This window comes from Mauremys reevesii, unplaced genomic scaffold (assembly GCF_016161935.1).
Source record: "Mauremys reevesii isolate NIE-2019 unplaced genomic scaffold, ASM1616193v1 Contig8, whole genome shotgun sequence".
NCBI classification, from domain to species: domain Eukaryota; kingdom Metazoa; phylum Chordata; order Testudines; family Geoemydidae; genus Mauremys; species Mauremys reevesii.
In genome coordinates, this window is record NW_024100895.1 from 12246 (window position 1) to 37116 (window position 24871).

At 59.0% G+C, this 24871-nt stretch overlaps 1 protein-coding gene across 1 annotated transcript in view; it reads left to right on the forward strand.

The window, feature by feature from the left end:
* Window positions 1–6275: 6275 nt before the first annotated feature.
* LOC120394804 (collagen alpha-2(XI) chain-like) overlaps window positions 6276–24871 on the forward strand; it is a 53528-nt gene continuing 34932 nt past the window's right edge. The window contains exons 1-21 of the mRNA XM_039518952.1: window positions 6276–6522; window positions 6996–7049; window positions 7760–7813; window positions 7907–7960; window positions 8673–8726; window positions 9029–9119; window positions 9882–9925; window positions 16520–16573; window positions 16666–16710; window positions 17228–17276; window positions 17551–17600; window positions 17727–17780; window positions 18586–18630; window positions 18925–18978; window positions 19321–19365; window positions 20446–20499; window positions 20594–20701; window positions 21167–21220; window positions 21307–21360; window positions 22085–22129; window positions 24505–24558. Of these exons, the coding sequence (XP_039374886.1) occupies window positions 6466–6522; window positions 6996–7049; window positions 7760–7813; window positions 7907–7960; window positions 8673–8726; window positions 9029–9119; window positions 9882–9925; window positions 16520–16573; window positions 16666–16710; window positions 17228–17276; window positions 17551–17600; window positions 17727–17780; window positions 18586–18630; window positions 18925–18978; window positions 19321–19365; window positions 20446–20499; window positions 20594–20701; window positions 21167–21220; window positions 21307–21360; window positions 22085–22129; window positions 24505–24558 (1173 nt within the window). The 5' untranslated portion in view covers window positions 6276–6465. The remainder of the gene's footprint in view (window positions 6523–6995; window positions 7050–7759; window positions 7814–7906; window positions 7961–8672; window positions 8727–9028; window positions 9120–9881; window positions 9926–16519; window positions 16574–16665; window positions 16711–17227; window positions 17277–17550; window positions 17601–17726; window positions 17781–18585; window positions 18631–18924; window positions 18979–19320; window positions 19366–20445; window positions 20500–20593; window positions 20702–21166; window positions 21221–21306; window positions 21361–22084; window positions 22130–24504; window positions 24559–24871) is intronic.

A 24871-nucleotide genomic window follows, 5' to 3' on the forward strand; every position in this document is an offset into this window, starting at 1 on the left:
GCTGTGCATTAATGTGTTGCTGGGTTTCTTCTCATTCTCCCCCATCCTGTGGGGCAGGAGGCTCCCAGCCCACCCCCTGCCGCTCCGGGTGAGGACGAGGTGCTTGTGGAGAAGTATGTGACGGGGGAGGACACAGCTGTGACGGGGCAGGAGTACAGTATGTCTATAAGGACTTTCCCGAGGAGCTGAGCCATCGGAGCTGGGGCCCGTGCTCTCCGCAGAGACCCCCCAGAACGGAGGCGTAAGTGGGGCACGGGGACGTCTCCTCGGGCCCTTCCTCCTGCGGGCCTCTCATGGGTGGTCTTTCGCTGGTCACTTCCTCTTTGTTGTGGTGTCACTTCCTCTTTGTGGTCTTTTGTTGGTGGCATTTCCTGTTGTGGCATCACTTCCTGTTTGTTGTGGTGTCATTTCCTGTTTGTGGTCCTGTGTTGGTGTCTCATGGTGTCACTTCCTGTTTGTTGAGATGTCACTTCCCATTCATGGCTCTGTGTTGTTATTGTTGTGGTGTCACTTCCTGTTTGTGGCCATTTGTTGGTGTGTCCTGGTGTCACTTCCTGTTTGCCGTGGTATCACTTTCTGATGTGTTAATTCCTGTTTGTTGATGTGTCACTTCCTGCTTTTCATGGTGTCACCGCTGTTTGCCATGTTGTCAATTCCTGTGTGGTGTCATTTTGTTTGTGGCATCCTTGTCAGCATTTACTGTTGTGTCATGGTCATTTCCTGTTTGTCGTGACATCACTTCCTCCATGTTGGCTCGGCATCGTGGGGGTCATGGCTGTCCATTGTGGCATCACTTCCTGTTTGCTGCCTTCACTTCCTGCCCAGTGTGGTGGTTGCTTCCTGTCTTTGGCAGTCCTTCCCTGCACCTCACTGACCATCGTGTCACTTTCCCTCCACCATTCCATTTCCTGTGATGCGTTTCCTCTCTTGTGAGGTCACTTCTTGCTCGGAGTGACATCAGCACGCTCTCCCCCACCTTGTATGTTCAGAGATGGGCCCGTCGTGCCCCGATGGCATCACACCTGATGTTGTAACCATGACATCCTCTGCCTTGGCAATGCCCCTAACCCGCCAGGGCATCCCCACTCTGTGATGTCATCTTACGCCCTGTGATGTCATCCCCATGTACAGCCATCTGTTATTCACCCACCTCCCCGAGTATTGTCAGCGCTGGTGTCAATTACCGATTTGGGGGGATAACCCCCAAAAGGGATGTGGTAATTCCCCTCTCCCCACGCTGCCATTTCAATGGGGCTGGGGATTTAGGGCCAGGGGCATCTCCAGATGTGGGCCTTTAAATCTCTCTTCCCCCTGACCCCCTTCCCTGGGGTGTGTTTCATCTGGTGATGTAACCTGTCCTCAGCTTCCGTTCAGAGCTGCTGTGGGTCGCGATGCGTTGATTAGCTCAGAGCTAACAGAGCATCCTAACTCACGAGGCTCCAAGAGGGCTGGTAGGGGTGAGGGTGGGCTCCAATGAGAAACGGCAGCCATGTCTCCCTAGGTCCCAGGAGGATAACTGAAGGGTTGGGACAAAATCCTGGGGCCTTACACAGAGCCTGCCCCAGGTTTACTCTGACTTTACTCCACATTTACACAGACTCTGCTCCACGGAAATGCAGACCTTACTCCAGTTTCACTCAGACTTTACTCCACATTTACACAGACCCTGCTCCGTTTTCAGAGCTTTCTCCAGTTTTACTCAAACTTCACTCCTATTTTACCCAGACCTTAGTGAGATGAGGCCCACTTTTATTTGCACCTTGCTTGGACCCTCTCCATTTTCACTGAGCCCTTGCACCAGTTTTGACTCAGACTTTACTCCACTTTTCCTCAGACCATGGGGGATAGGGCGCCTCAGATAACAGAGCCCGGGGTGGTGCAGCTGAGTGGTGCTGGATGAGCCCTGCCGCCTGGTGCGGGAGCTGGGATTTGCAGGGCTGGGAAGGTGCCAGAGTGGGGCCTCGGGTGTGTTATATTGACCGGGCCCCTCTTTGCGGTTATATGTGTGTTACCCCCAGGCTGTGCGTGGAGTCAGAGGCTACAAAGGAGAGAAGGGAGAGCCGGCCGTCATGGAACCGGTAGGTCCCTGCGTCGACGGGTTAGGGGGAGACCAATTGCTCCCACCCGCCCCTCCATTGTTCATGCTGGACGTTTCCCATCTCTGCATAGTCCGGGCCCTGGGGTGCCCCACCCCCATGCAGCCCCCAATGCACCCTGTGGCAGGAGCAGGATATCCTGCTGTGCATGGGACAGAGCCCTCCCGCCCCCCCGCCAGCCTCCTGTCCTGTCTCAGCCCCTGCCCTATTCAGGGATCAGCGCGCCCTGCATGCCCTGTCACAGGTCAGCTGGGCCTGGAGCCCCCGGGGTTGTGTGTGTGCGATGGACGTAGTGATCTGTAGTGTATGTATGCAGGGGGGCAGGGTGCGCATGGCAGGATGGGACGTGTGCGTGTCTGCACACACCTGTGTGAACAAGCGTATATGTATTGTCACACCTTAAGTGTGAAAAATCGTGTGTGCACAAATGTTGCATGTGCCTCTGAGTGTGTGCATGAGTTTGCACAGGCCCCTGCATGCAGATTCACATTGGCATCTGTCTGTCAGTGCTTGCACCTGTCACTGTGCACAATTGTGTATGCCTGTGCAAATGTGTATTTGCGAGTGCCTCTGTGTGCACATCTAGTTTGCATGTTGGTGTTAGTTCCCATGCGTGTGCATCTGTTACGCTCCACGGCGCATGTGTGTGTGTGTATTTGCACACGCTGGTGCATGCCTGCCACCATATTTGCATGTTCGGGTTAGTATATGTCTGTGTGTGTGGGAGGGTGCACAGTCGTGTGTTCTCAGCCCATGGCCCTCTCTCCTGATAGGGGGAGTGGGCGAGGGTGGATGAGCCAGGAGATCCTCCCCTTTCAAACTCACCTGGGCAGTCCCAAGTCTCTCTAGGGCACCTCATGGCCGGGGCCGTGTTTGCCCAAGGCCTCCTCAGCTGGGGGCTCTATCCCCCCTGCCCCGGCCCACTGTGTCTTCGCCCCACCCGGGCCTGTCGCTGGCCTAACCCTGTTCTCTGCCTCTTGTTCCGCAGGGAATGCTGGTGGAGGGCCCCCCCGGACCTGAGGGACCTGCGGTAAGAGCCTGTCTGGGGAGTTCTGGGGGATGCTCTGGGGCCGGGGGCAGATCCCCCTGCTGGTGCATTAGTCTCACTGTGTGTCTCTCATGTGTTTCCTCAGGGCATATCGGGGCCACCGGGCACACAGGGCCCCCCGGGACCCCCAGGAGATCCTGGTGAGAGGGTGAGTGCGAGCTGAAACCTGGCCCCGTGGCAGGGGTTGTGGGTCCAGCATCAGCTCTGGGGGAGACCGCGGTCCCCCTTCCAAGGGAGGAGTGAGCGTGTGTTTGCACGGGAGGTGTGAATGTGCACTGGGGTGGATGTCATTGTGCCCCCTGGGCTGGGGAAGGCGCTGTGTGTGTGAGTGCCTGGGAGTGTGCATGCGTGAGCGTGTGTGATTGTGCATGCGTGTGCATACGCAGCGCCGATGGCCTGGGGTGTTTGGGGATAGGCCAGAGATCCCGACAAGGGTCAGTGTATGTCGGGGTGTTGGGAGAATGTGAGACTTGCACTGTGCGTGGGAAAGATTGATGCACCGCTGGGGGAGCTATGGGTGCTGAGAAGGGCAGGGGCAGCAGCAGCACTGTCTGAGGGGAAGATCGCAGCCCCCCCCACCCCATGCAATAACCTCCCGCTCTGTCTCTCTCTCCAACAGGGTCCTCCTGGCCGTTCAGGTCTCCCTGGCTCGGATGGGACGCCTGGACCCCCTGGCACATCTCTCATGCTCCCGGTGAGTGAGGAGGTGTTTGATGGGTTAATGATGGGGCTGCTGCAGTCTGGAATGGAATGGGCTAACGTAGGCTGATTTGGGTCTAGGACAGCAGGGGAAGGTGCTGATAGTGTGACCTAGGACTTGGGTGGCTCTGTGGGATCTGGAATAAAACCAGAAGAAATACTTGTGGGAGCTGGACCAAGGAAGTGTATGGAAGGTGGAGGCTCTTAGGTCTAGAATAAGACCAGGAGAACTAATTGGGTGATCTAGAACCAGAAGGGATAATGTGGGTTTGTGGGTCTTGAATAAATCAAGGAAGACTCTCATTGTGTTACCTAGAACTAGGGACAATACGATGTGTCTGTGGAAGTCTAGGGCAGGCATGGGGATTCAGATAGCAGTATCCAGAACTAGTAGGTGATACAATGGGTCTGTGGGGCTCAAGAACTCAGATACCTAATACCGTAGACTATACAGTGGGCCTGCGGGGTCTAGAGTAAAACAAGAGGAACTCTGATAGCATGGCCTAGAACCAGAGAGGACAGATGGACCTGTAGGGATCTAAAAGTGAGGAGAGAACAGAAATGGTGTTACCTAGAACTGGGGAGGATACAGTGGGTCAGCTGGAGTCTAAAACAAAAAGGGGATCTCTAGTACTGTGATCTAGAACTGAAGATTGTAGAGTGGATCTGTGAGGATCTAAGATATGGGAGAGAGGAGGCTGACTCTCTTAGCTAGTCCTTGTTAGTATGTAGTGGGGATCTTTTAATCTAGAACCCAGAGAGTAACTCCTAAAAGAGAGGTATTTCAGAGTATAAAGCTGTAACAGATTAGATGGATTCTGGAAATATTACCTAAAACCAGAGAAGATGTCTAGGTCTAGATCAGAAGAAAAACCTTGTATATGTGATCAGGAACTGGAGATTGCACCATGGGTGGGCCTGTGTGGAATCTAGAACAGGACAGGAGGACTCTGGTACTATTCTCTAGAAATGTAGTTAACATAATAGGGATATGGGAATTTAGGATAGAAGGGAGAGCCCTTGTAGTGTGATCTAGAACTGGAGAGCACAGTGAGTTGAGAACCAAAAGGCTAGTACTAATAGCATTATCTAGAACCAAAGATGATGCAGTGAGTCTATAGGTGTCTAGAACAGCAGGGCGAACCCTGATAGCATTACCTGGAACTAGCAAGGATACACAGTGGGCTTATGTGAGTATGGAACAGAAATGGGCACTCTGGTTGTATTACCTAGAACCATAGAGCATGCAGTGGATATGTGTGAGTCTAGACGAGAAGGGAATACCAAGAATGCAGCCTGGAATTGGATAGGTTGCAGCAAATCTCTGGGAGTCTAGAACAGGCCAGGGAAGCTCTGGCAATGTGATCTGCCCCCGCCCCCCCCATGAAGTGAGAAGGACAGAGCAGGACTTGGGCTCTGGCGCTCTAGGGAGGCTCTGGGCATGTCTCCCAGGAGCCCAGTTCTGGGATAGCGACGTGAGTTCAGGGATGGCACCAGTGTGAAGGTTGGTCTTTCCTCCCCCAGTTCCGGTTTGGGAGCAGCGGTGGAGACAAGGCCTGCGGTGTCAGCACAAGAGGCACAAGCGCAGGCCATTCTACAGCAAGCCCGGTAAGTCCCGGTGGAGACAGGGCAGGGAGAGTGGGGCTGGGTCAGGGTAGGGGGTCCAAGGAGCCTGGAAAAGATCCTGCCTTATTTTCTTCCCTGGCGCCCGGATAAATTTGGTAATCTGGAACCCAGATACCAATGGGGTGTTACCTTTCTAGAACCTCAGTAGGATCACAATTTATTACCTTTCTAGAACCATGTTAAGGGTCACTCTTTTATTACTCTTTAAGATTCTGTACCAAATAGTGGTTGTGCCTTCCAGAGCTTCCCCAAGGTCACAATTTACTGCCACTCTAGAACCGCAGGATAATGGTTTGTCACCTTTCTAGAATCTCAGCAGATCCCTGTTTCTTACCCTTCTAGGTTCATTTATAATCTTATGGTTAAGTAGCTCTTCAACAACATCTCAGTTACTGCCCTTCTAGAACCAGGACGAGATTACAGTCGACTGCTCTCCTGGAACCACGGGGGTTACAGTCTATGCCCACCTAGAACCCTTACAAGTATAACAAAGCATTTCTAGAACCCCAAGACTATCATGGATCATTGCCTTAAGACTGTGATTTATCTTCCCTTCAAACCTCAAACCTTATTAACCCTCCCGAGTGCGGAGCAAATCACAGTTTCCCCTTTTCTAGACCTCCAATGAGGCCCCAACTTGTCACCCCTCTAGAACCCCCGTTCTAGGACCATGCTTGTCTCCTTCTAGAACCCTGCTGACATCACGATGTGCTTTTTCCTAAAACTCCAGTAAATCTGTCGCTTCTTTTCTAGAACACCGAGTGTCACTGTTTTCCCTCCAGTCTATCGATGCTGATAAATTCATGTTTTATCCCCCTCTTAGATCCCCAGCTGGGACCGTGTTCTAATCCCCCCAGGGCCCAATAATTCTCTAGATCCCCAAGTTTCCTGTTCAGCCCTGTTCTAATCCCACCCCTTATTCCCTGCTTTGTTCTGAGTTTGGCTGGGATCCTGGTTTGCTGCTGTCTAATTCTCCTTCTCTTCTCTTCCCCCTAGATGGCCCTGCGTGGCCCCCCGGGACCCATGGGATACACTGGCCGGCCTGGGCCCCTGGTAGGTACCTGCTCTGGGCTGGGGTTGGGAGAAGGCATCACTTGATGGCTGGTGCTTTGGGGATGTGGGGACGGGTGTCAGGGCTTAGGGGGACGTGTCAGCTTGTCCCTGGGGTGGGACACGGAGTGCTGGAGTCACTAGGGCTTCATGTCCTTGTGTTCCTCTGGGTATGTGGGGCTGGTGTCACTGGAATGTCATGTCCCCAGATTCTGTGGGTCCCAGCACCCTGGGGTGTGGGGCAAGGGGGTAGGGTGGGGGGCTGTGTTGCTGGAATTTCATGTCCCTGGGTTCTGTGGGTCCCAGCGCCCTGGGCAGGTTCTGTGGGTCCAGCGCCCTGGGGAGGTTCTGTGGGTCCCAGCGCCTTGGGAGGTTCGGTGGGTCCCAGCGCCCTGGGGAGATTGTGGGGAGGGTTGTGGCCCTGGGCCCACGTGCTGCCCCTATGTAACCCCCTCTGCTCTGCTATCTCATTCCAGGGGCAGCCAGGGGGCGCCGGGCTGAAGGGGGAAGCCGGAGACTTCGGACCCCAGGTAACAGGCTTGGCCTTGGCAGGAGATCGGTGGGTTGGAGCCCAGCATGACCCCGACTCTGACCCCTGGCTCCTGCCCTGACCTCTTGCTCCAACCCATGGACATGACCCTGCCACTGACCTCTGATCTCAGCCACTGACCTCTGACCCCTTCATTCTAACCTCAGGAACCTGACCCCTATCACTGACCCCTGACCCCTGACCTCTCTCCAGCCCGTGACCCTGGTCTCTGACCCTGACTCCCAGTCATTGGCCCCTGACCAGGGCGAATGACCCGTGACCCCCACCTCTGTTCTGTGACCCTAACTCACGACTAGTGGTCCCTGACCTTGATGTCTAACCCTTGATGCTGGCAAGTGACCTCTGACCCCTGGTTCGACGCTGGATTTATTCTGGGCTGTTTGGATCCTGTGACTTATAACCCTGACCCAGAGCCGGGGTCGCTGCTGCCCACACCTCTGTTTACCCTTTGTTACTGCTCTCTGCCACCCCACCCCTCATTAACCCCTCAGACACTGGGGAAGAACCCCCCGGCCTGACCCCATGAACTGCATCCCACCCTGGAGCCTAACCCTGATCTGACCCCCCAGAGCCCCCATTAACCCCCTGGACCCTGGAGAGCTCCCACCCCCATTTCTCCCTCTTCTCTTCCTTCCCCTGCTGCTTGTGGGGGAAGCTCTCTTCACCCTTTCCCTCCCTCTCTCTCTGTAGGGACCCCGCGGGCCGCAGGGCCTGTCTGGCCCCCCGGGGAAGCCTGGAAGGAGGGTAAGTGTGTGGATCCTGGTGGGGATACCCCAGGGTGGGGGCAGTTCTGTGCCTGGAGAGCCTCCTCTCACCCCGTCTCTGTGTCTCTGGCAGGGTCGTGCTGGAGCCGATGGTGCCCGGGGGATGCCCGGGGAGCCTGGCGTTAAGGTAACGGGGTCATGGCTTCCATGGACAAGGCACTGGGTGTGAGCCTGCCTGAGGGACCAACTGGGGCCTGGCCTCCTTGGACTGGTGATCCACTAGGTCCCAGCACTGTAGATCCACTGATGATCCAGTAGGTCACTGCTCTGGCGACCCAATGGACTGTAGCAGTGTTGATCCAGTAGGTTGTGTTGCTGGTAATCCACTAGGTCACTGCCCCTGCGAATCCACCAATAGTCTATGAGGTGAAGGCACTGAAGATCATTGGATCACCTGAGCTGGTTATCCACTGACTGTGCATGAATCCAGTGGTAATCCACTCTTCTAGTAACTCGCTCATTCAGCCTGACGATCCATTAGCGATCTAGTCATTTGCTGTATGAGTGATCCACTCAGTGCGTGCACGAATCTCCTGGTGATGCACTGTCCTGGTAACCCACCCATGCAGCATGGTGATCCTCGTGCACCTGTGATCCACTCTAGCACATCGGAGACCCACTAACTCAACCAGTGACCCTCCCGTTCTGTGTGGGAACATCACTGCCTCAGAACCGGGATCCCCGGGGCCCCCGCGAGACAGGCCCACCCTCGTTCCCAGTGGGGATTTCCAGCCCGCCTCCCGGGGATGGGGTGCCCTGGCTGGGAGGGGGTCCTGCAGGGGCGTCTCCCCAGCCGGGGCGTGCTGGCTCAGGGAGCTGTTCTGCGCTTCTCTCCGCAGGGCGACCGAGGCTTTGACGGGTTGCCGGGGCTGCCGGGGGACAAGGGGTACAGGGTGAGTTGCGTTGGCCGGGCGCCTCGCGGTGGGGAGGTGGGGGGACAGTCCAGCTGCACTGTTGGGATCTCCCTGAGAGATGGAGCCGCCCTGCAGTCAGTTCTGGCCAGCCCATGTGTGCGCTACACAACTGTGCACCCCCCCCGAGCATTGATACACACACAGACACACAACTGTACACCACACAGCCAGAGCCGCCGCCCCCCCCTTCACAGTCACACGCCGCCCTGCCAGCACACACAAGTGTATCTACGCACACAGATATACACAGTCTAGTTCCAGCAGGGCTTGTTTCGGGGCAGACTGACGTCCGGAGCGACGCAGGGGCAGCCGAGCCCTTCTGGCCTCAGAATCTACTCACAGTCTTACGCACCCTGCGCAACGCACACAGCCGTGCGGAACACTACACACGCACAACCACGCACTTCTCCACAGCCGTGCCACCACAAACACACCGCACTGCACAGTATACACACAGCCTCCCACTTGTGCAGCCAGGCGTGTGCAATCACACAGTCACATAGACACAACCACGCACACGCTAACACTCTCCTAACTATGTGTGCACACACTCAGATTCGCAACAATACACACAAAGCCACTGCATTCACACACAGCCCCACACACATGCAGTCACACAAACACAGTACACACAGCACACCGGCAGTTGTGCACGTACGCACAACAACACAGCTGTACACAGTTCACAGCACAACACATACACATCCGGCACATTTGCGATGCACCCCCCGCCCTGCAATTACATACTCAGTCACACTCACCCCCACGGCACATGCAGCCGTGCCCCCATCACACACACAGCCACCCCCAAAGCCCTGCACATCCCACGGACACAACCCCCATGGCTCCCCACCCGCCCAGCTGATCCAAGGCTTTGTCCCCGCCGGGTGTGCCGGGGTCCCATGGCACCCCAGGCCCCCCTGGTGAGTATGGACAGCGGGTGAGGAACGGCTCACTGGAGGGGATGTGGGTTGGGTGGTAGAGTGAGGGGCTCCCCGGGGAGGGAGCTGTGAGAGAGCTGAGGGGCTGGAGGTGAGGAGCAGAGGGAGCTGGAAATGGGGAGCAGGGATGGCTGGGGGTGCTGAGCTTGCTCCCACTCCTGTTCTCTGCCTCACTCCTTTTCTCTTCCCCCAGGAGACGATGGAGAGGTCGGCCCCAGAGGGCTCCCTGGAGAACCGGTACGTCCCCTCCCTGCCAGGCAGGCAGCAGGAGCTTGTGCCAGTGTAAGAGGGAGCAGCTCCCCAGAGTGGTGCAGAGGGATAATCAGGGCCCCATTTACCCTGCCCCCCCACATGATTTACTCCTCCACTCCACGGAATTGGGCCCCACGATCCTCACTTTTCTGGCCCTGCCTGAGTCTGCAGAGAGCCTGAACCAGGCAACTGCCCCAGCTGAGCCTTGGTTCTCAACCCCTTGGCGCTCAGCTCTGTGTTGTTAACCCCGGGGTGGGACAACTGTCTGGCCCGAGGCCATATCTGGGTATGGAATTGTATGGCGGGCCACGAAAGCGGGGCTCGAAGGGTGGGAGGGGGTGAGGGCTCCGTCTGGGGGTTTGGGATCTGGGGTGGAGCCAGAAATGAGGAGTTCAGGGTGCAGGAGGGGGCTCTAGGCTGGGGCAGGGGGTTGGGTGTGTGTGGGGGTGAGGGCTCGGGCTGGGGGTGCGGGCTCGGGGGTGGAGCTGGGTATGAGGGATTTGGGGTGTAGGAGGGGGCTCCAGGCTGGGGCAGGGGTCGGTGTGTGTGTGTGGGGTGAGGGCTCGGGCTGGGGGTGCAGGCTCGGGAGTGGAGCCAGGGATGAGGGGTTTGGGGTGCAGGAGGGGGCTCCAGGCTGGGACAGGGGGTCGGTGTGTGTGTGGGGTGAGGGCTCAGGAGTGGAGCCAGGGATGAGGGGTTTGGGGTGCAGGAGGGGCTCCAGGCTGGGGCAGAGGGTCGGTGTGTGTGTGGGGCTCGGGCTCGGGCTGGGGGTGCAGGCTCGGGAGTGGAGCCAGGGATGAGGGGTTTGGGGTGCAGGGGGCTCCGGGCTGGGACAGGGGTCGGTGGGTATGTGGGGGTGAGGGCTCGGGCTGGGGGTGCAGGCTCGGGAGCGGAGCCAGGGATGAGGGGTTTGGGGTGCAGGAGGGGGCTCCAGGCTGGGACCGAGGGGTTCGGAGGGCGGGAGGGGGATCAGGGCTGGGGCAGGGGGTTGGAGCATGGGAGGGGGTCAGGGGTGCAGGCTCCGGGCAGCACTTACCTCAAGCAGCTCCCAGAAGCAGCAGCATGTCTCCCCTCCGGCTCCTATGCAGAGGCGCAGCACCGGCCATGCGGCTCTGCGGTGCTGTCCTGTCTGCAGGCGCCACCCCCACAGCTCCCATTGGCTGCGGTTCCTGGCCAATGGGAGCTGCAGAACTGCTGTTGTGGGGGGGCAGTATGAGGAACCCCCTGGCTGCCCCTACATGCAGGAGCCGGAGGGGGGCCGTGCCGCTGTGTCTGGGAGCCATGCAGAGCCACGGCACACGCAGAGCGGGGCAAGCCCCCGACCCCACTCCCCAACGGGAGCTTGAGGGCTGGATTAAAAGGTCTGATGGACGTGGCCCGCGGGTGATATTTTGCCCACCCCTGTGTTAACCCCTCTCCATAAAATCAGCATGAACCATTGAACCTACTGATGGCAAAATCAAAGCCCAATGTTAGCTGCTTCACCCCCCTCACTTCAGCAGAAACAAGCCAGTTAATGGGTTACCCCCAAGCCTCCATCTGCTCCCACCTGTGTCCAGACTGCCCCCTCTCCTGTGCCCCGGCACCCCCGGTATTGCCGGGACGGGACTCCGTGGTGCCTCAGGAGCTGGCAGTGTGGAGGGGAGGAGTTTGAAATTGGCAGGATTTAGCCAAGGGTTAGCACGGCGTGGGAGGGATCCTGGCTGGGGCCCTAGACTCCATTTGAAAATCCCCGCCTGGGGCCCTGAAGAAGCTGTTAGGGGTGGGCTGAAAACTGGGGGTGCTAGTGCCCTGCTGCTGGGGAGACGCGGGATGGGAATGCAGCCAGCTCTGGTTGGCGTTGGGATTGGAGGTGGCGTTGGCGTTAGGACTGTGGTTGGTGTTAGGGTTGGGGTGGACGTTGGGGTTGGTGTTAGGGTTGACGTTGGGATTGGAGTAGGTGTTGGGGTTGGTGTTAGGATGGTGGTTGGTGTTAGGGTTGGGGTGGACGTTGGGGTTGGTGTTAGGGTTGGCGTTGGGGTTGGAGGTGGCGTTGGCGTTAGGATGGTGGTTGGCGTTAGGGTTGGGGTTGGACAGGGGAGCGCCGACTAGCGCAGGGAACACTCTGACATATCGCTTTGGAAAATGGGTCCCAGGCAGGGATTGGGGCTGGCACTATGGTTGGGCTGGGGGTTGGTATTGGGGCTGCCACTGGCCTTGGCGTTAGGATTGAGATCGGCGTTGGGGTTGGTGCTAGGGTTGGGGTTAGGGTTGGCATTAGGCTTAGTGTGGGAGTTGACATTGGACTGGGGTTGGCATTGGGATTGCAGTTGGTATTAGGGTTGGTTGGGACTGGAGTTGGTGGTAGGGTTGGCGTTGACGTTGGAGTTGCTATTAGGGATCGTGTTGTGATAGGGTTGGTGCTGGGATTGGTGTTAGGATTGTTGTCGGCGTTAGAGTTGGAATTGGAGCTGGAGTTGGTGTTAGGGTTGGCGTTGGGGTTCAGAGTTGGCGTTGACGTTTGAGTAGGCGTTGGGGTTGGTGTTAGGGTTGGCGTTGGGGTTCAGAGTTGGCGTTGGTGTTAGGATGGTGGTTGGTGTTAGGGTTGAGGTGGACGTTGGGGTTGGTGTTAGGGTTGAGGTGGACGTTGGGGTTGGTGTTAGGGTTGGCGTTGGGATTGGAGGTGGCGTTGGTGTTAGGATGGTGGTTGGTGTTAGGGTTGAGGTGGACGTTGGGGTTGGTGTTAGGGTTGAGGTGGACGTTGGGGTTGGTGTTAGGGTTGGCGTTGGGATTGGAGTAGGCATTGGCGTTGGTGTTAGGATGGTGGTTGGTGATAGGGTTGGCGTTGGGATTGGTGTTAGGATTGTTGTCGGAGTCAGAGCTGGAATTGGAGCTGCAGTTGATGTTAGGGTTGGCGTTGGGGTTCAGAGTTGGCGTTGATGTTTGAGTAGGCTTTGGCATTGGTGTTAGGATGGTGGTTGGTGTTAGGGTTGGCGTTGGGATTGGAGTAGGCGTTGGTGTTGGTGTTAGGATTGTGGTTGGTATTAGGGTTGAGGTGGATGTTGGGGTTGGTATTAGGGTTACCGCTGGGATTGGAGTAGGCGTTGGCGTTAGGGTTGGGGTTGGCGTTAGGACTGTGGTTGGTGTTAGGGTTGGCATTGGGATTGGAGGTGGCGTTGGTGTTAGGATGGTGGTTGGTGTTAGGGTTGGCATTGGGATTGGAGTAGGCGTTGGCGTTGGTGTTAGGATGGTGGTTGGTATTAGAGTTGGCGTTGGGATTGGAGGTGGCGTTGGCGTTAGGACTGTGGTTGGTGTTAGGGTTGGGGTGGACGTTGGGGTTGGTGTTAGGGTTGAGGTGGACGTTGGGGTTGGTGTTAGGGTTGACGTTGGGATTGGAGGTGGCGTTGGTGTTGGTGTTAGGATGGTGGTTGGTGTTAGGGTTGGGGTGGACGTTGGGGTTGGTGTTAGGGTTGAGGTGGACGTTGGGGTTGGTGTTAGGGTTGACGTTGGGATTGGAGGTGGCGTTGGTGTTGGTGTTAGGATGGTGGTTGGTGTTAGGGTTGGGGTGGACGTTGGGGTTGGTGTTAGGGTTGGCGTTGGGGTTGGAGGTGGCGTTGGCGTTAGGATGGTGGTTGGCGTTAGGGTTGGGGTTGGACAGGGGAGCGCCGACTAGCGCAGGGAACACTCTGACATATCGCTTTGGAAAATGGGTCCCAGGCAGGGATTGGGGCTGGCACTATGGTTGGGCTGGGGTTGGTATTGGGGCTGCCACTGGCCTTGGCGTTAGGGTTGAGATCGGCGTTGGGGTTGGTGCTAGGGTTGGGGTTAGGGTTGGCATTAGCCTTAGTGTGGGAGTTGACATTGGACTGGGGTTGGCATTGGGATTGCAGTTGGTATTAGGGTTGGTTGGGACTGGAGTTGGTGGTAGGGTTGGTGTTGACGTTGGAGTTGGTATTAGGGATAGTGTCGGTGATAGGGTTGGCGCTGGGATTGGTGTTAGGATTGTTGTCGCAGTTAGAGTTGGAATTGGAGCTGGAGTTGATGTTAGGGTTGGCGTTGGGGTTCAGAGTTGGCGTTGACGTTGGAGTAGGCTTTGGCATTGGTGTTAGGGTTGGGGTTGGTGTTAGGGTTGAGGTGGACGTTGGCGTTGGTGTTAGGATGGTGGTTGGTGTTAGGGTTGAGGTGGACGTTGGGGTTGGTGTTAGGGTTGGCGTTGGGATTGGAGTAGGCGTTGGCGTTAGGATGGTGGTTGGTGTTAGGGTTGGGGTGGATGTTGGGGTTGGTTTTAGGGTTGACACTGGGATTACAGTAGGCGTTGGGGTTGGTGTTAGGGTTGAGGTGGACGTTGGGGTTGGTGTTAGGGTTGAGGTGGACGTTGGGGTTGGTGTTAGGATGGTGGTTGGTGTTAGGGTTGAGGTGGACGTTGGGGTTGGTGTTAGGGTTGAGGTGGACGTTGGGGTTGGTGTTAGGATGGTGGTTGGTGTTAGGGTTGGCGTTGGGATTGGAGGTGGCGTTGGCGTTGGTGTTAGGATGGTGGTTGGTGTTAGGGTTGGGGTGGATGTTGGGGTTGGTATTAGGGTTGACGCTGGGATTGGAGTAGGTGTTGGCGTTAGGATGGTGGTTGGTGTTAGGGTTGAGGTTGGCGTTGGGATTGGAGGTGGCGTTGGCGTTGGTGTTAGGATGGTGGTTGGTGTTAGGGTTGAGGTGGACGTTGGGGTTGGTGTTAGGGTTGAGGTGGACGTTGGGGTTGGTGTTAGGGTTGGGGTGGATGTTGGGGTTGGTATTAGGTTGGCGCTGGGATTGGAGTAGGTGTTGGCGTTAGGACTGTGGTTGGCGTTAGGGTTGGCGTTGGGATTGGAGGTGGCGTAGGCGTTGGGGGTAGGATGGTGGTTGGTGTTAGGGTTGAGGTTGGTGTTAGGGTTGGCGTTGGGATTGGAGGTGGCGCTGGCGTTAGGATGGTGGTTGGTGTTAGGGTTGAGGTGGATGTTGGGGTTGGTGTTAGGGTTGGCGTTGGGATTGGAGTAGGTGTTGGCGTTGGCGTTAGGGTTGGTGGTTGGTGTTAGGGTTGGCGTTGGGATTGGAGGTGGCGTTGGCGTTAGGATGGTGGTTGGTGTTAGGGTTGAGGTGGACGTTGGGGTGGGTGTTAGGGTTGGCGTTGGGATTGGAGGTGGCGTTGGCGTTGGCGTTAGGATGGTGGTTGGTGTTAGGGTTGGCGTTGGGATTGGAGGTGGCGTTGGCGTTAGGATGGTGGTTGGTGTTAGGGTTGAGGTGGACGTTGGCGTTGGTGTTAGGATGGTGGTTGGTGTTAGGGTTGGCGTTGGGATTGGAGGTGGCGTTGGCGTTAGGATGGTGGTTGGTGTTAGGGTTGAGGTGGACGTTGGGGTTGGTATTAGGGTTGACGCTGGGATTGGAGTAGGCGTTGGCGTTGGTGTTAGGATGGTGGTTGGTGTTAGGGTTGGCGTTGGGATTGGAGGTGGCGTTGGCGTTGGCGTTAGGACTGTGGTTGGTGTTAGGGTTGAGGTGGACGTTGGGGTTGGTGTTAGGATGGTGGTTGGTATTAGAGTTGGCATTGGGATTGGAGGTGGCGTTGATGTTGGTGTTAGGATGGTGGTTGGTGTTAGGGTTGAGGTGGACGTTGGCGTTGGTGTTAGGATGGTGGTTGGTGTTAGGGTTGAGGTGGACGTTGGGGTTGGTGTTAGGGTTGCCGTTGGGATTGGAGGTGGCGTTGGGATTTGGTTGGGTTTGTTTTCTCTTTTCTCCTGTCCTCTCCCCCCTCTTGCGGCTCTGTTACATTTACAGATTTGACGCTGTTTGGAAAAGCTACAGCCGGGGGTGGGGGGAGGATGAGAACCCCCCCAAAATCCTTTCTCTGGCCGGATTTGGTAGTAAAACCCAGCACAAATGCAAGCGTCTGGACTCTCTGAAACACTGGGTTTATCGACAGCCCGAGTGGAGCGAACGTTCCCACGTGGTGCCCGATTCCCCATTGCCCGGAACGCTCTTCCCCGAGAGCAGTTCCCTTTCGGACGAGCCCCCGGAAGCTGTCTGGGGGTTAGCCCGGTGCTACCCACGGGATGGACGGATGAGCCGTCTGGGGCCAGGCCTTGGGGACAGAGCATCACCCACTGGGGGTCTGGCCTGTGGGGTCCCCCGTGCCTTGCCCCTGGCAGACTCCACAAGGGCCAGCGTCTCCTAGTACGGGCACCAGCGGAGTCTTGTTGCACTGAAACTGAGGGATCTTAGCGCCATGTCCCGGGGTGCTCTGGGGTTTCACCCCAGCACGCGGCCCAGGGTCTGGGATCAGAGAGGGGCAGGGTCTGCACCACGGAGCAGCATCCTCCTGGGGTCCTCAGCTGCAGGGTTTCTGTGTTGCTTGCTCAGTGTGGTGCCGGGAGCGCTGGCTGGTGCAGGGTGTGTGTGTGTGTGTGTGTGTCTGTGTGTCTGTGTGTGTGTGTGTGCATATGTGTGCTGCTCTTTGCTGGGCGGGGGGAGGGTAGTGTTGGGGGCAATTGCTGGCTCCCCCCACAGCCCCGTTGGAGGGACCCAGGCCTGGCTTTGTCCCCACAGCCTCACTAACTCTGGTTTCTCCCCTCCCTGCAGGGACCCAGAGGTTTGCTTGGACCCAAAGGCCCACCGGGGATCCCCGGGCCTCTGGTAAGTGCCACGCACGGCATCCCAATTCCCCCCGCCCCCGTGAGCCCCACCACACTAACCTCCACCCGTCTGTCTGTCTGTCTGCTCCGCAGGGCGTGCGTGGCATAGATGGTCCCACTGGGCCCAAAGGGAACCTGGTGAGTCGGCACGTCTGTCTGTCTGTCTGTCTATCTGCGCTGCCTGGTCCTGCTATGGACTGGGTTGGAAATGCCCTAGGGGCGCCCACCCAGGGATGCCAGTGCTGGGAGCTTCCCCTACTGCAGTGCCCCCAGCCGGGGACTCTTGCGCTGTGAGCTTCCCCTACTGCAGCGCCCCAAGTCAGGAACTCCGGTGCTGTGAACTTCCCCTACAGCAGTGTCCCCAGATGGGGTCTCCGGTGCTGCGAGCGTCTCCTACAGCAGTGCCCTAAATGGGGTCTCTGGTGCTGTGAGCTTCCCTTACAGCAGTGTCCCCAGATGGGGTCTCCGGTGCTGCGAGCGTCTCCTACAGCAGTGCCCTAAATGGGGTCTCTGGTGCTGTGAGCTTCCCTTACAGCAGTGCCCCCATCCAGTGATCCCAGTGTTGTGAACTTCCCCTGCAACAGTGCCCTCTCTCCTTTCTGTATAACACGCGGGTGGTTCTGGTTCTAACTCCAGTTGCGTCTGACTGTTACAGGGGCCGCAAGGCGAGCCTGGTCCCCCAGGTCAGCAGGGAACTCCAGGCCCCCAGGGCAGGAAAACTCTCTGCCTGACACAGCCCAGCTCTGGGGACATGGGATTCGGGGCTTGGAGCCCGGACTCCTGGGTTCCGTCCCTGCTCTGGGTGGGGAGTGGGGTCCAATGGATTAGAGCAGGGGGAGCTGGGAGCAACTCCTGGGTTCCCTCCCTGGCTCTGGGAGGGGAATGGGGTCTAGTGGTTAGAGCAGGGGCTGGGGGCCAGGACTCCTGGGTTCAATCCCTGGCTCTGGGTGGGGGCTGGATCTGACCATGTTTCTCTCTTTCAGGGATTACCGGGACCACAAGGTGCTATGGGCCCCCCCGGAGAGAAGGTGAGTGCCCCAAACCTACCCTGCCCCCCAGTGTTGTGCAGCCCCCACCCGCCGCACCAGCCTGGGTCACACAATGGGGGTCTCTGCTCTGCCAGCTCTGAGCTCTGCTTTTCTCTCTCTCCGCAGGGTCCCACAGGCAAACCTGGCCTCCCCGGCATGCCAGGGTCTGACGGGCCTCCCGTGAGTAACCTGCTCACCCCAGCTCCTTCCCTCCTTCCTTCCACCCTCTCCTCCCAGCACCCTGGCCCCCAGACTCCCCCAGCCCCGGAATGGCAATACGACGGCCATATTTCACAGGAAGTGAGCCTGTTGGCCTCCTGCGGCATGGCTCCCTTCTGCCCTGGGGTGAGAGCCTGGCGGCCATGTTTAACAGGAAGTGAGCTATCACATTTCCTGTAGGGGCCCCATCATCATAGGGATGCTCTTGAGCAGTGCCCCCAGGCTATGGGGCAATGACTGGTGGCCATGTTTAACAGGATGCGAGCTACCACCACTTCCTGTTGGCCCCCCACTCGCACCCCTGCTCATGGGGCGAGGACCTGGTGGCCATGTTTAACAGGAAGTGAGCCAGTACCGTTGGTTTCCCTTCAGCCTGGCTTGGTTGGTTGACCCCATTAAATGCCAGTGGGTGGGATTGGCCCCAGAGCCTCTGGCCTCAGCTCTGGCCTGGTCCCCAAAGGCAGCTACCCCCAGTCACGCCAACCCTGGCCTGCACCCCCTGGCGCAACCAAGCTCCACTGACCATTCACCCCAAGCCGGGCCAGGTGTCCCCAACGCTTGGTTAAAGGAGTTCAGGTCAAAGGGCAGCTGGGCTATTCCTGCCCCACAGGCAGGGGGCACTGCCCTTGCCACAGGAGCGGGGGTGCGTGTGGGATGTTGGGGTGGCTCCCCAGGCAGGGGGACGGAGCAACGCCCAGTGCTGTGGGGCTGGTGTTAATGATTCATCCCTCTCTGTCTCCTCCCTTTCCCATTCCCTCCCTCTCAGGGGCATCCGGGGAAGGAAGGTCCGTCGGGAACCAAAGGTAACCAGGTAAGGGGAGAATGTCCACTCCTGCCCCTTCCCGTCGTCCCCCCAGACCCCAATATCCCCTCGCCCCTCAGGCTCCCCTCCCCCCAGTCCTAGCCTTTTCAGACCTTGGCGGCCAAGTCACAACCCCCCAGGTGCTAGGGGTGAGGTACTAAGACCCTGGCCCCCAGCGTGCAGGGCTCAGAGCCCCCGGGTCAGTGGGGTGACGTTTCCCATCCGTGATTCTAACCCCTCCAGTAGGGAGCAGGGACACCAGCCACTCTCCCCTGTGATTGGGCTAATCTCTCTCTATTGCAGGGTCCGTCCGGTCCCCAAGGTCCGATTGGCTACCCAGGCCCACGTGGTGTGAAGGTAAGTGGCTGATTGGTCCCAGGACTTGGCGTGACTTTCTGGGACTGGGATATTACCCACAATTCTTAGTAAGGATGGGTGAAGGTCCAGAAGCCTGGAGGTCCCTGACCCTCAAGGGGAGAAGAGGATTCTGGCTACAATGAAAAACAAGACAAGAGAATTATAGCCAATGGGAGCCAGGACTCCTGGGTTCTATCCCAGCTCTGGGAGGGGAGTGGGGTCTAGTGGTTAGAGCAGGGGGCAGTGGGAACTCGGAGCCAGGACTCCTGGGTTCTATGCCTAGATCTGTGGCTGGCCTCTGCAGTGCAGCTCACCCTGTTGAACTCTCCCCATCTCTTCCAGGGCGTGGATGGAATTCGGGGGCTGAAGGGTCACAAGGGTGAGAAGGTGAGTTCTGCTTCCCTGACCCTCAACCGCAGGTCAGACATGTTGCTGGCAGCACCGCACAGCGCCCCCTAGTGCCCGGCTGGGGGAATAGTGCATGGCGCCCTTCTAGTGCCCGCCTGGGGAACTGGTGCATGGCGCCCTCTAGTGCCCGCCTGGGGAACTGGTGCACAGAGCCCCCTATTGCCCGGCTGGGGAACTGGTGCATGGCGCCCTCTAGTGCCTGACTGGGGAATGGTGCACAGAGCCCCCTATTGCCCAGCTGGGGAACTGGTGCACAGCGTCCCCTAGTGCCCAGCTGGGGGAATAGTGCCCGGCGCCCCCCTAGTGCCAGGTTGGGGAAATGGTGCACAGAGCCCTCTAGTGCCTGACTGGGGGAATAGTGCATGTCGCCCCGCTAGTGCCGGGTTAGGGAAATGGTGCACAGTGCCCCCTAGTGCCCAGCTGGGGGAATAGTGCACGGCGCCCCCTAGCTGCGGACCCCTGACCAGGGGTCAGGAAGGGATTTCCCCCTCCCCAGTGTATTCTGAGTGTTTTGTTTTAACTCTCCTCCCTCTGCAGTGTCAGGGCCGCCCCGGCTGGAGATAGGAACTGGGTGGGGGGCCCGGGTGCTGAGGGGGCACCCAGCATTATCTCAGCCACGGGCGTGGCTGGCTGGTCCTTGCACCCATGCTCAGGGTGTAGCTGATCGCTGTGGGTGGGGTTGGGGGAAATTCCCTCCCCCTGCCCCTCAGACTGGCAGTGACTTGGGGGTTCTCACCTTCCCCTGCAGCCTGGGGGCGGGTCACTGGCCAGGATTATCTGTGGGAGGGGGTGTCTCTCACTTAACCCTTTCTCTGCCATGGCAGAGCCTCGGGCTCTGGTGCCCCTCGCCCCACCCCGGTTCTCAGTCTGAGGCAGGTAACAGCCGAGTCTCCCAGGGGCTGTGGCACTTGGGTCTCATTTCGGGGGCTGGGTTAGTGTGCGGGGGCGGGGGCGGGGGGCCTGGTGGCCTGTGATATACAGGAGGTCAGACCGGCTGAGCTGCTCACCACCCTTTCCTCTCTGGCTGTCTGACTGTCTCCGGTCTGTCTGTCTGTGCAGGGGGAGGACGGATTCCCCGGGTTCAAAGGTGACTTCGGGGTGAAAGGAGACAGGGTAAGTTTGTGCCCGGAGCCCCCCACCCCTCGCTGCCAGCCTGCTCCTGGCGATGCCAGTCTCACCCACCCCTCTCTCGTCTCTGCCCCCGCAGGGCGAGGTGGGTGTCCCAGGAGCCAGAGGAGAGGATGGACCGGAAGGTCCCAAAGGCCGGACCGGACCCTCGGGTGACCCGGGTCCCCTTGGACTGGTGGGAGAGAAGGTGAGGAGCCGGGGCACCATGGGGCAGGACTGGGCAGTGCCGAGCATGAGGGAGTCGGCCCCTGACCATGTGCCTGTTCCCTGCCCCCTGAGCCAGCCAGTCCCTGCCCTGGGGCCGGATGGGAGCCGGCACCCCCAAGTGGGGAAAGGCCCCGTGTCCCATTCCCTGTCCCCCTGAACAGCCAGCCCCCCACCCTGGGGCCGGATGGGAGCCGGCGCCTCCAAGTGGGTCTATCCGTGTCCCATTCCCTGCCCCCCCGAACAGCCAGCCCCCCACCCTGGGGCCGGCTGGGAGCCGGCACCCCCAAGTGGGGAAAGGCCCCGTGTCCCATTCCCTGCCCCCCTGAACAGCCAGTCCCTACCCTGGGGCTGGACGGGAGCCGGCGCCCCCAAGTGGGGAAAGGCCCCGTGTCCCATCCCCCTAACCCCATCTCTCTCTCTCTCTCTCTCTCTCTCTCTCTCGCAGGGGAAGCTGGGCGTACCAGGTCTTCCCGGATACCCAGGACGGCAAGGCCCGAAGGTGAGCGCTGTGGACGGTGAGTCTCCCTCCCTGCTCCCCCTCTGCCCCCCGCACTCCCTTAACCCCCATCTCTTCTCTCTCCGCAGGGATCTCAGGGCTTCCCTGGATTCCCTGGCACCAATGGTGAGAAGGGTGCTCGGGTGAGTAACCCTCCATCACCCCCCCAGCATGGCTCCCCCCAGCCCCAGTACAGCTCCCCCCACTGCCCCCCGGTGGAGTGGGGTCCATGCTTCCCTCCGCAGGAGGCATCCCCACGTGGGAAACTGTTGGGGGGATCTGAGGGGGGGTGCAGGTCCTGCTGGGTGGGGCTGACACCCAACCCCCACCAGGGATGGATCGGAACTGGGACTTACTGGTGGGGCTGGGTGAAGAGTGAGAGGCTGTTGGGGGTGGGGGAGGGTCTTCCACGGATGGGCTAAAGGGGTGGTGGTTCTAGGTGGGGGTGCCTGCAAAGCCCTGGGTGGGGTCCCCATGGGGGTTGGAATTGGGGGTCCCTGTAGAGCTGCGAATAGGGTGTCCTTGGGGGTGTCCTATGGGCTGGGTCTCTGTAGACCCCTGGATTGGGGGATCCCTGTGCAAGTTCTGTGGGGATGGGGGGCCCTGCAGAGCCATGGATGGGGGGTCTTTATGGGGGCTGGGAGGGGGTTGGTTCTGGGTGGCGGGTCCCAGGGGTGGCTGTTAGGGGTGCCTGCCAGGCCCTGGCTGGCTGAGGGGTCCCTGGCTGGTCTGGGTGGGGCGTGGGGTGTCTCTCTGTGTTTCCCATGGGTGGGTACATTATGGGTCCGGCAGGGCCCTGGCTGGCTGAGGAGTTCTCCCATGGGTGCCCATGCCCTGGCTGTGTCTCACTGACTCTCTCTGTTGCAGGGTCTATCCGGGAAGCCCGGGCCCCGGGGTGAGCGCGGCCCCTCGGTGAGTGTGGGAGGGAGGTGGGGGGGGGGTTACTGCAGCCAAGTCTCTGGGCTCCCGCATTCATCCTCCCTCCACCCAATCCATCTGTCACGGACTGACAGGTTGTGCCCACTCGTGGCCCCGTGGGGGTGCCCCTTCCAGTGCGACAGCCCTTCTCGGGGGTCCCCTCTCTCCCGGGGTCAGGCCCCTCCACCTCCTGGAGCCGCACCTCTCTGAGCCTCAGCACGTCTGTCTCTGCCATGGGCCCCTCAGGGAGTCCCCTCGCTCTGGACCCCCCAGGGCCTCCTAACCCCTGAAGGGGTTGATTTCCCCCGCTCCCCCTGCCCCTCCCCCCCCCCCCATTCTCTAGACCGGAGCGACTCTCAGCCAGCATAAAACAGGAGGGTTTATTGAGATTTGAACCCAGCACAGGAAACTCTCCGGGCCTCAGGCCTGGCCTCTGTCAGCCCAGCACATCCCAGTCCCCCTGCAGCCAGGGGGGCTCTGCCTGCTCCCCCTCTCCAGCCCAGAGCCCCCCTGCTTCCCAGCTGGGCCTCCGATACCCCGGCCCCAACACCGCCTCTGTCCATTGGCTTCTCTCCAGGGAAACAGGGTCGTAAATGGAAGGCCTGGGTCTGCTCTTCTCTCAGCCCCCCTCTGGCCCCTCTGGCTGGAGCCGGCTGGTCAGGTCACCGGGGTCCTCTCCCCACAGCCCATTGTCCCCCACTGGCCAGAACCAGCTGCGACTCCTGAGCTGCGTCTTCGGGTCACCAGGTCACTGGTCGCTGGGGTCCTGAGTTCCCTCTCCGGTCCTGTGTCCCAACAAACTCCCTCTCCCCTCCCCTCGTTAAACCAGTAACACCCGGGGACACTGAGTCCCCCCCCTGCATGCAACCCACTGGGAAACACAGAAAAAACCAAGAAAACCCCCCACTTTGTCACACCATCTCTCCACATCTGTCCATCCCTCCATCTGTGTTCTCCTTCCATCCATCCCTCCCATCCCTCCCTAGTCCTCCGTCCCAATCCCCCCGATCCATCTCTCCACATCTGTCCAGCCCTCATAGAATCATAGAATCTCAGGGTTGGAAGGGACCTCAGGAGGTATCTAGTCCAACCCCCTGCTCAAAGCAGGACCAAACCCAACTAAATCATCCCAGCCAGGGCTTTGTCAAGCCTGACCTTAAAAACCTCTAAGGAAGGAGATTCCACCACCTCCCTAGGGAACCCATTCCAGTGCTTCACCACCCTCCTAGGGAAATAGTGTTTCCTAATATCCAACCTAAACCTCCCCCACTGCAACTTGAGACCATTGCTCCTTGTTCTGTCATCTTCTACCACTGAGAACAGTCTAGATCCATCCTCTTTGTAACCCCCTATCAGGTAGTTGAAAGCAGCTATCAAATCCCCCCTCATTCTTCTCTTCTGCAGACTAAACAATCCCAGTTCCCTCAGCCTCTCCTCATAAGTCATGTGCTCCAGCCCTCCATCCTCCCATCCCTGCCTCAGTCCTCCATCCCAATCCCCTTGATCCGTCCCTTCTCATCTGTCTGTCCATTCTTCCCTCTGTTTTCTCCATCCATCCATCCACCCCTCTGTACTCCCATCCTGCCCCAATCCTCCATCCCAATCCCCTCGATCCGTCCCTTCTCATCGGTCTGTCCATCCATCCACCCCTCTGTCCTCCCATCCCTGCCCCAGTCCTCCACCCCAGTTCCCCTCAATCCGTCCCTTCTCATCTGTCTGTCCATCCTTCCCTCCGCTTTCTCCATCTGAAACCGCCATCCCCTCCTTCTCCCATCCACGTTTCTTCTGTCCGTCTGTTCATCCGTCCGTCCATCCATCCATCCATCCATCCATCCATCCATCCATCCATCCATCCATCCATCCGTGCCCAGTGCAGGCCTCTCCATTCCGGCCCCTGCCCCTCCTATGGAACCCCCCTCACCCTGTCCCAGTGAGGTCATGCCCATGACCCCTGGGGCCAGCCAGACCACTGGGGCCAGCCTGCCATGGGGCTCACTCCCCAGCTTGACTCATACATGATGTGTCCCCTCTGGGCTCCACCCCGCGTTGGCACAGGGCCTCGGGGCTGGGCCCCTCTCTGGTGAGGGGGCAAATATCCCCCTCCACCTACCCTCCTTAATCCTCCCATCTGGGGTTGGGGGGGGTTTCCAGCATTCCCCTACCAGGGCTGGGGGTCATGTGTCCATCCGCATCCTACGTGGCTGGTGGGTCCCTCCAGTCTGCCGCTTCCACCCCTGAGATCCTTATGAATGCCCTCAGGGCACTGTGTGGGTTGCTGGGGTTCTGCCCCCCAGGAAGTGGGGGTTGGAGGATGGGAGGGGGCAGAGCCAGGGCTCAGACACTCACCCGCCTTTGTCTCATTCCTCCAGGGTCCCAGGGGCCAGCGGGGGCCACGAGGAGCCACTGGAAAGCTGGGGGCGAAGGTGAGGGCTGGGGCTCCGGGTCTGTCTGTCTGTCTGAATGTCGGGTTGGGGTGGGATGGGGCCAGTGTGTCGCAGGGTGAGGGCTGGGCAGGGCTCAGAGGTCAGCGTGTGTGAGCAGGCTCTGGGCGTGCAAACGTGCAAGGCTGAATGTGTTCCTTTGTGTGTGTGCTTGTGTGTCTCTGTCTGTCCGTGTGTGTGTGTGTGTGTGTCCCCATGTGTCTCTGTGTGTGTCCCGTCTGTGTCTGTCCCTGTGTGTGTGTCCCCATGTGTCTGTGTGTGTCTCTGTCTGTCCGTGTGTGTGTGTGTCCCGTCT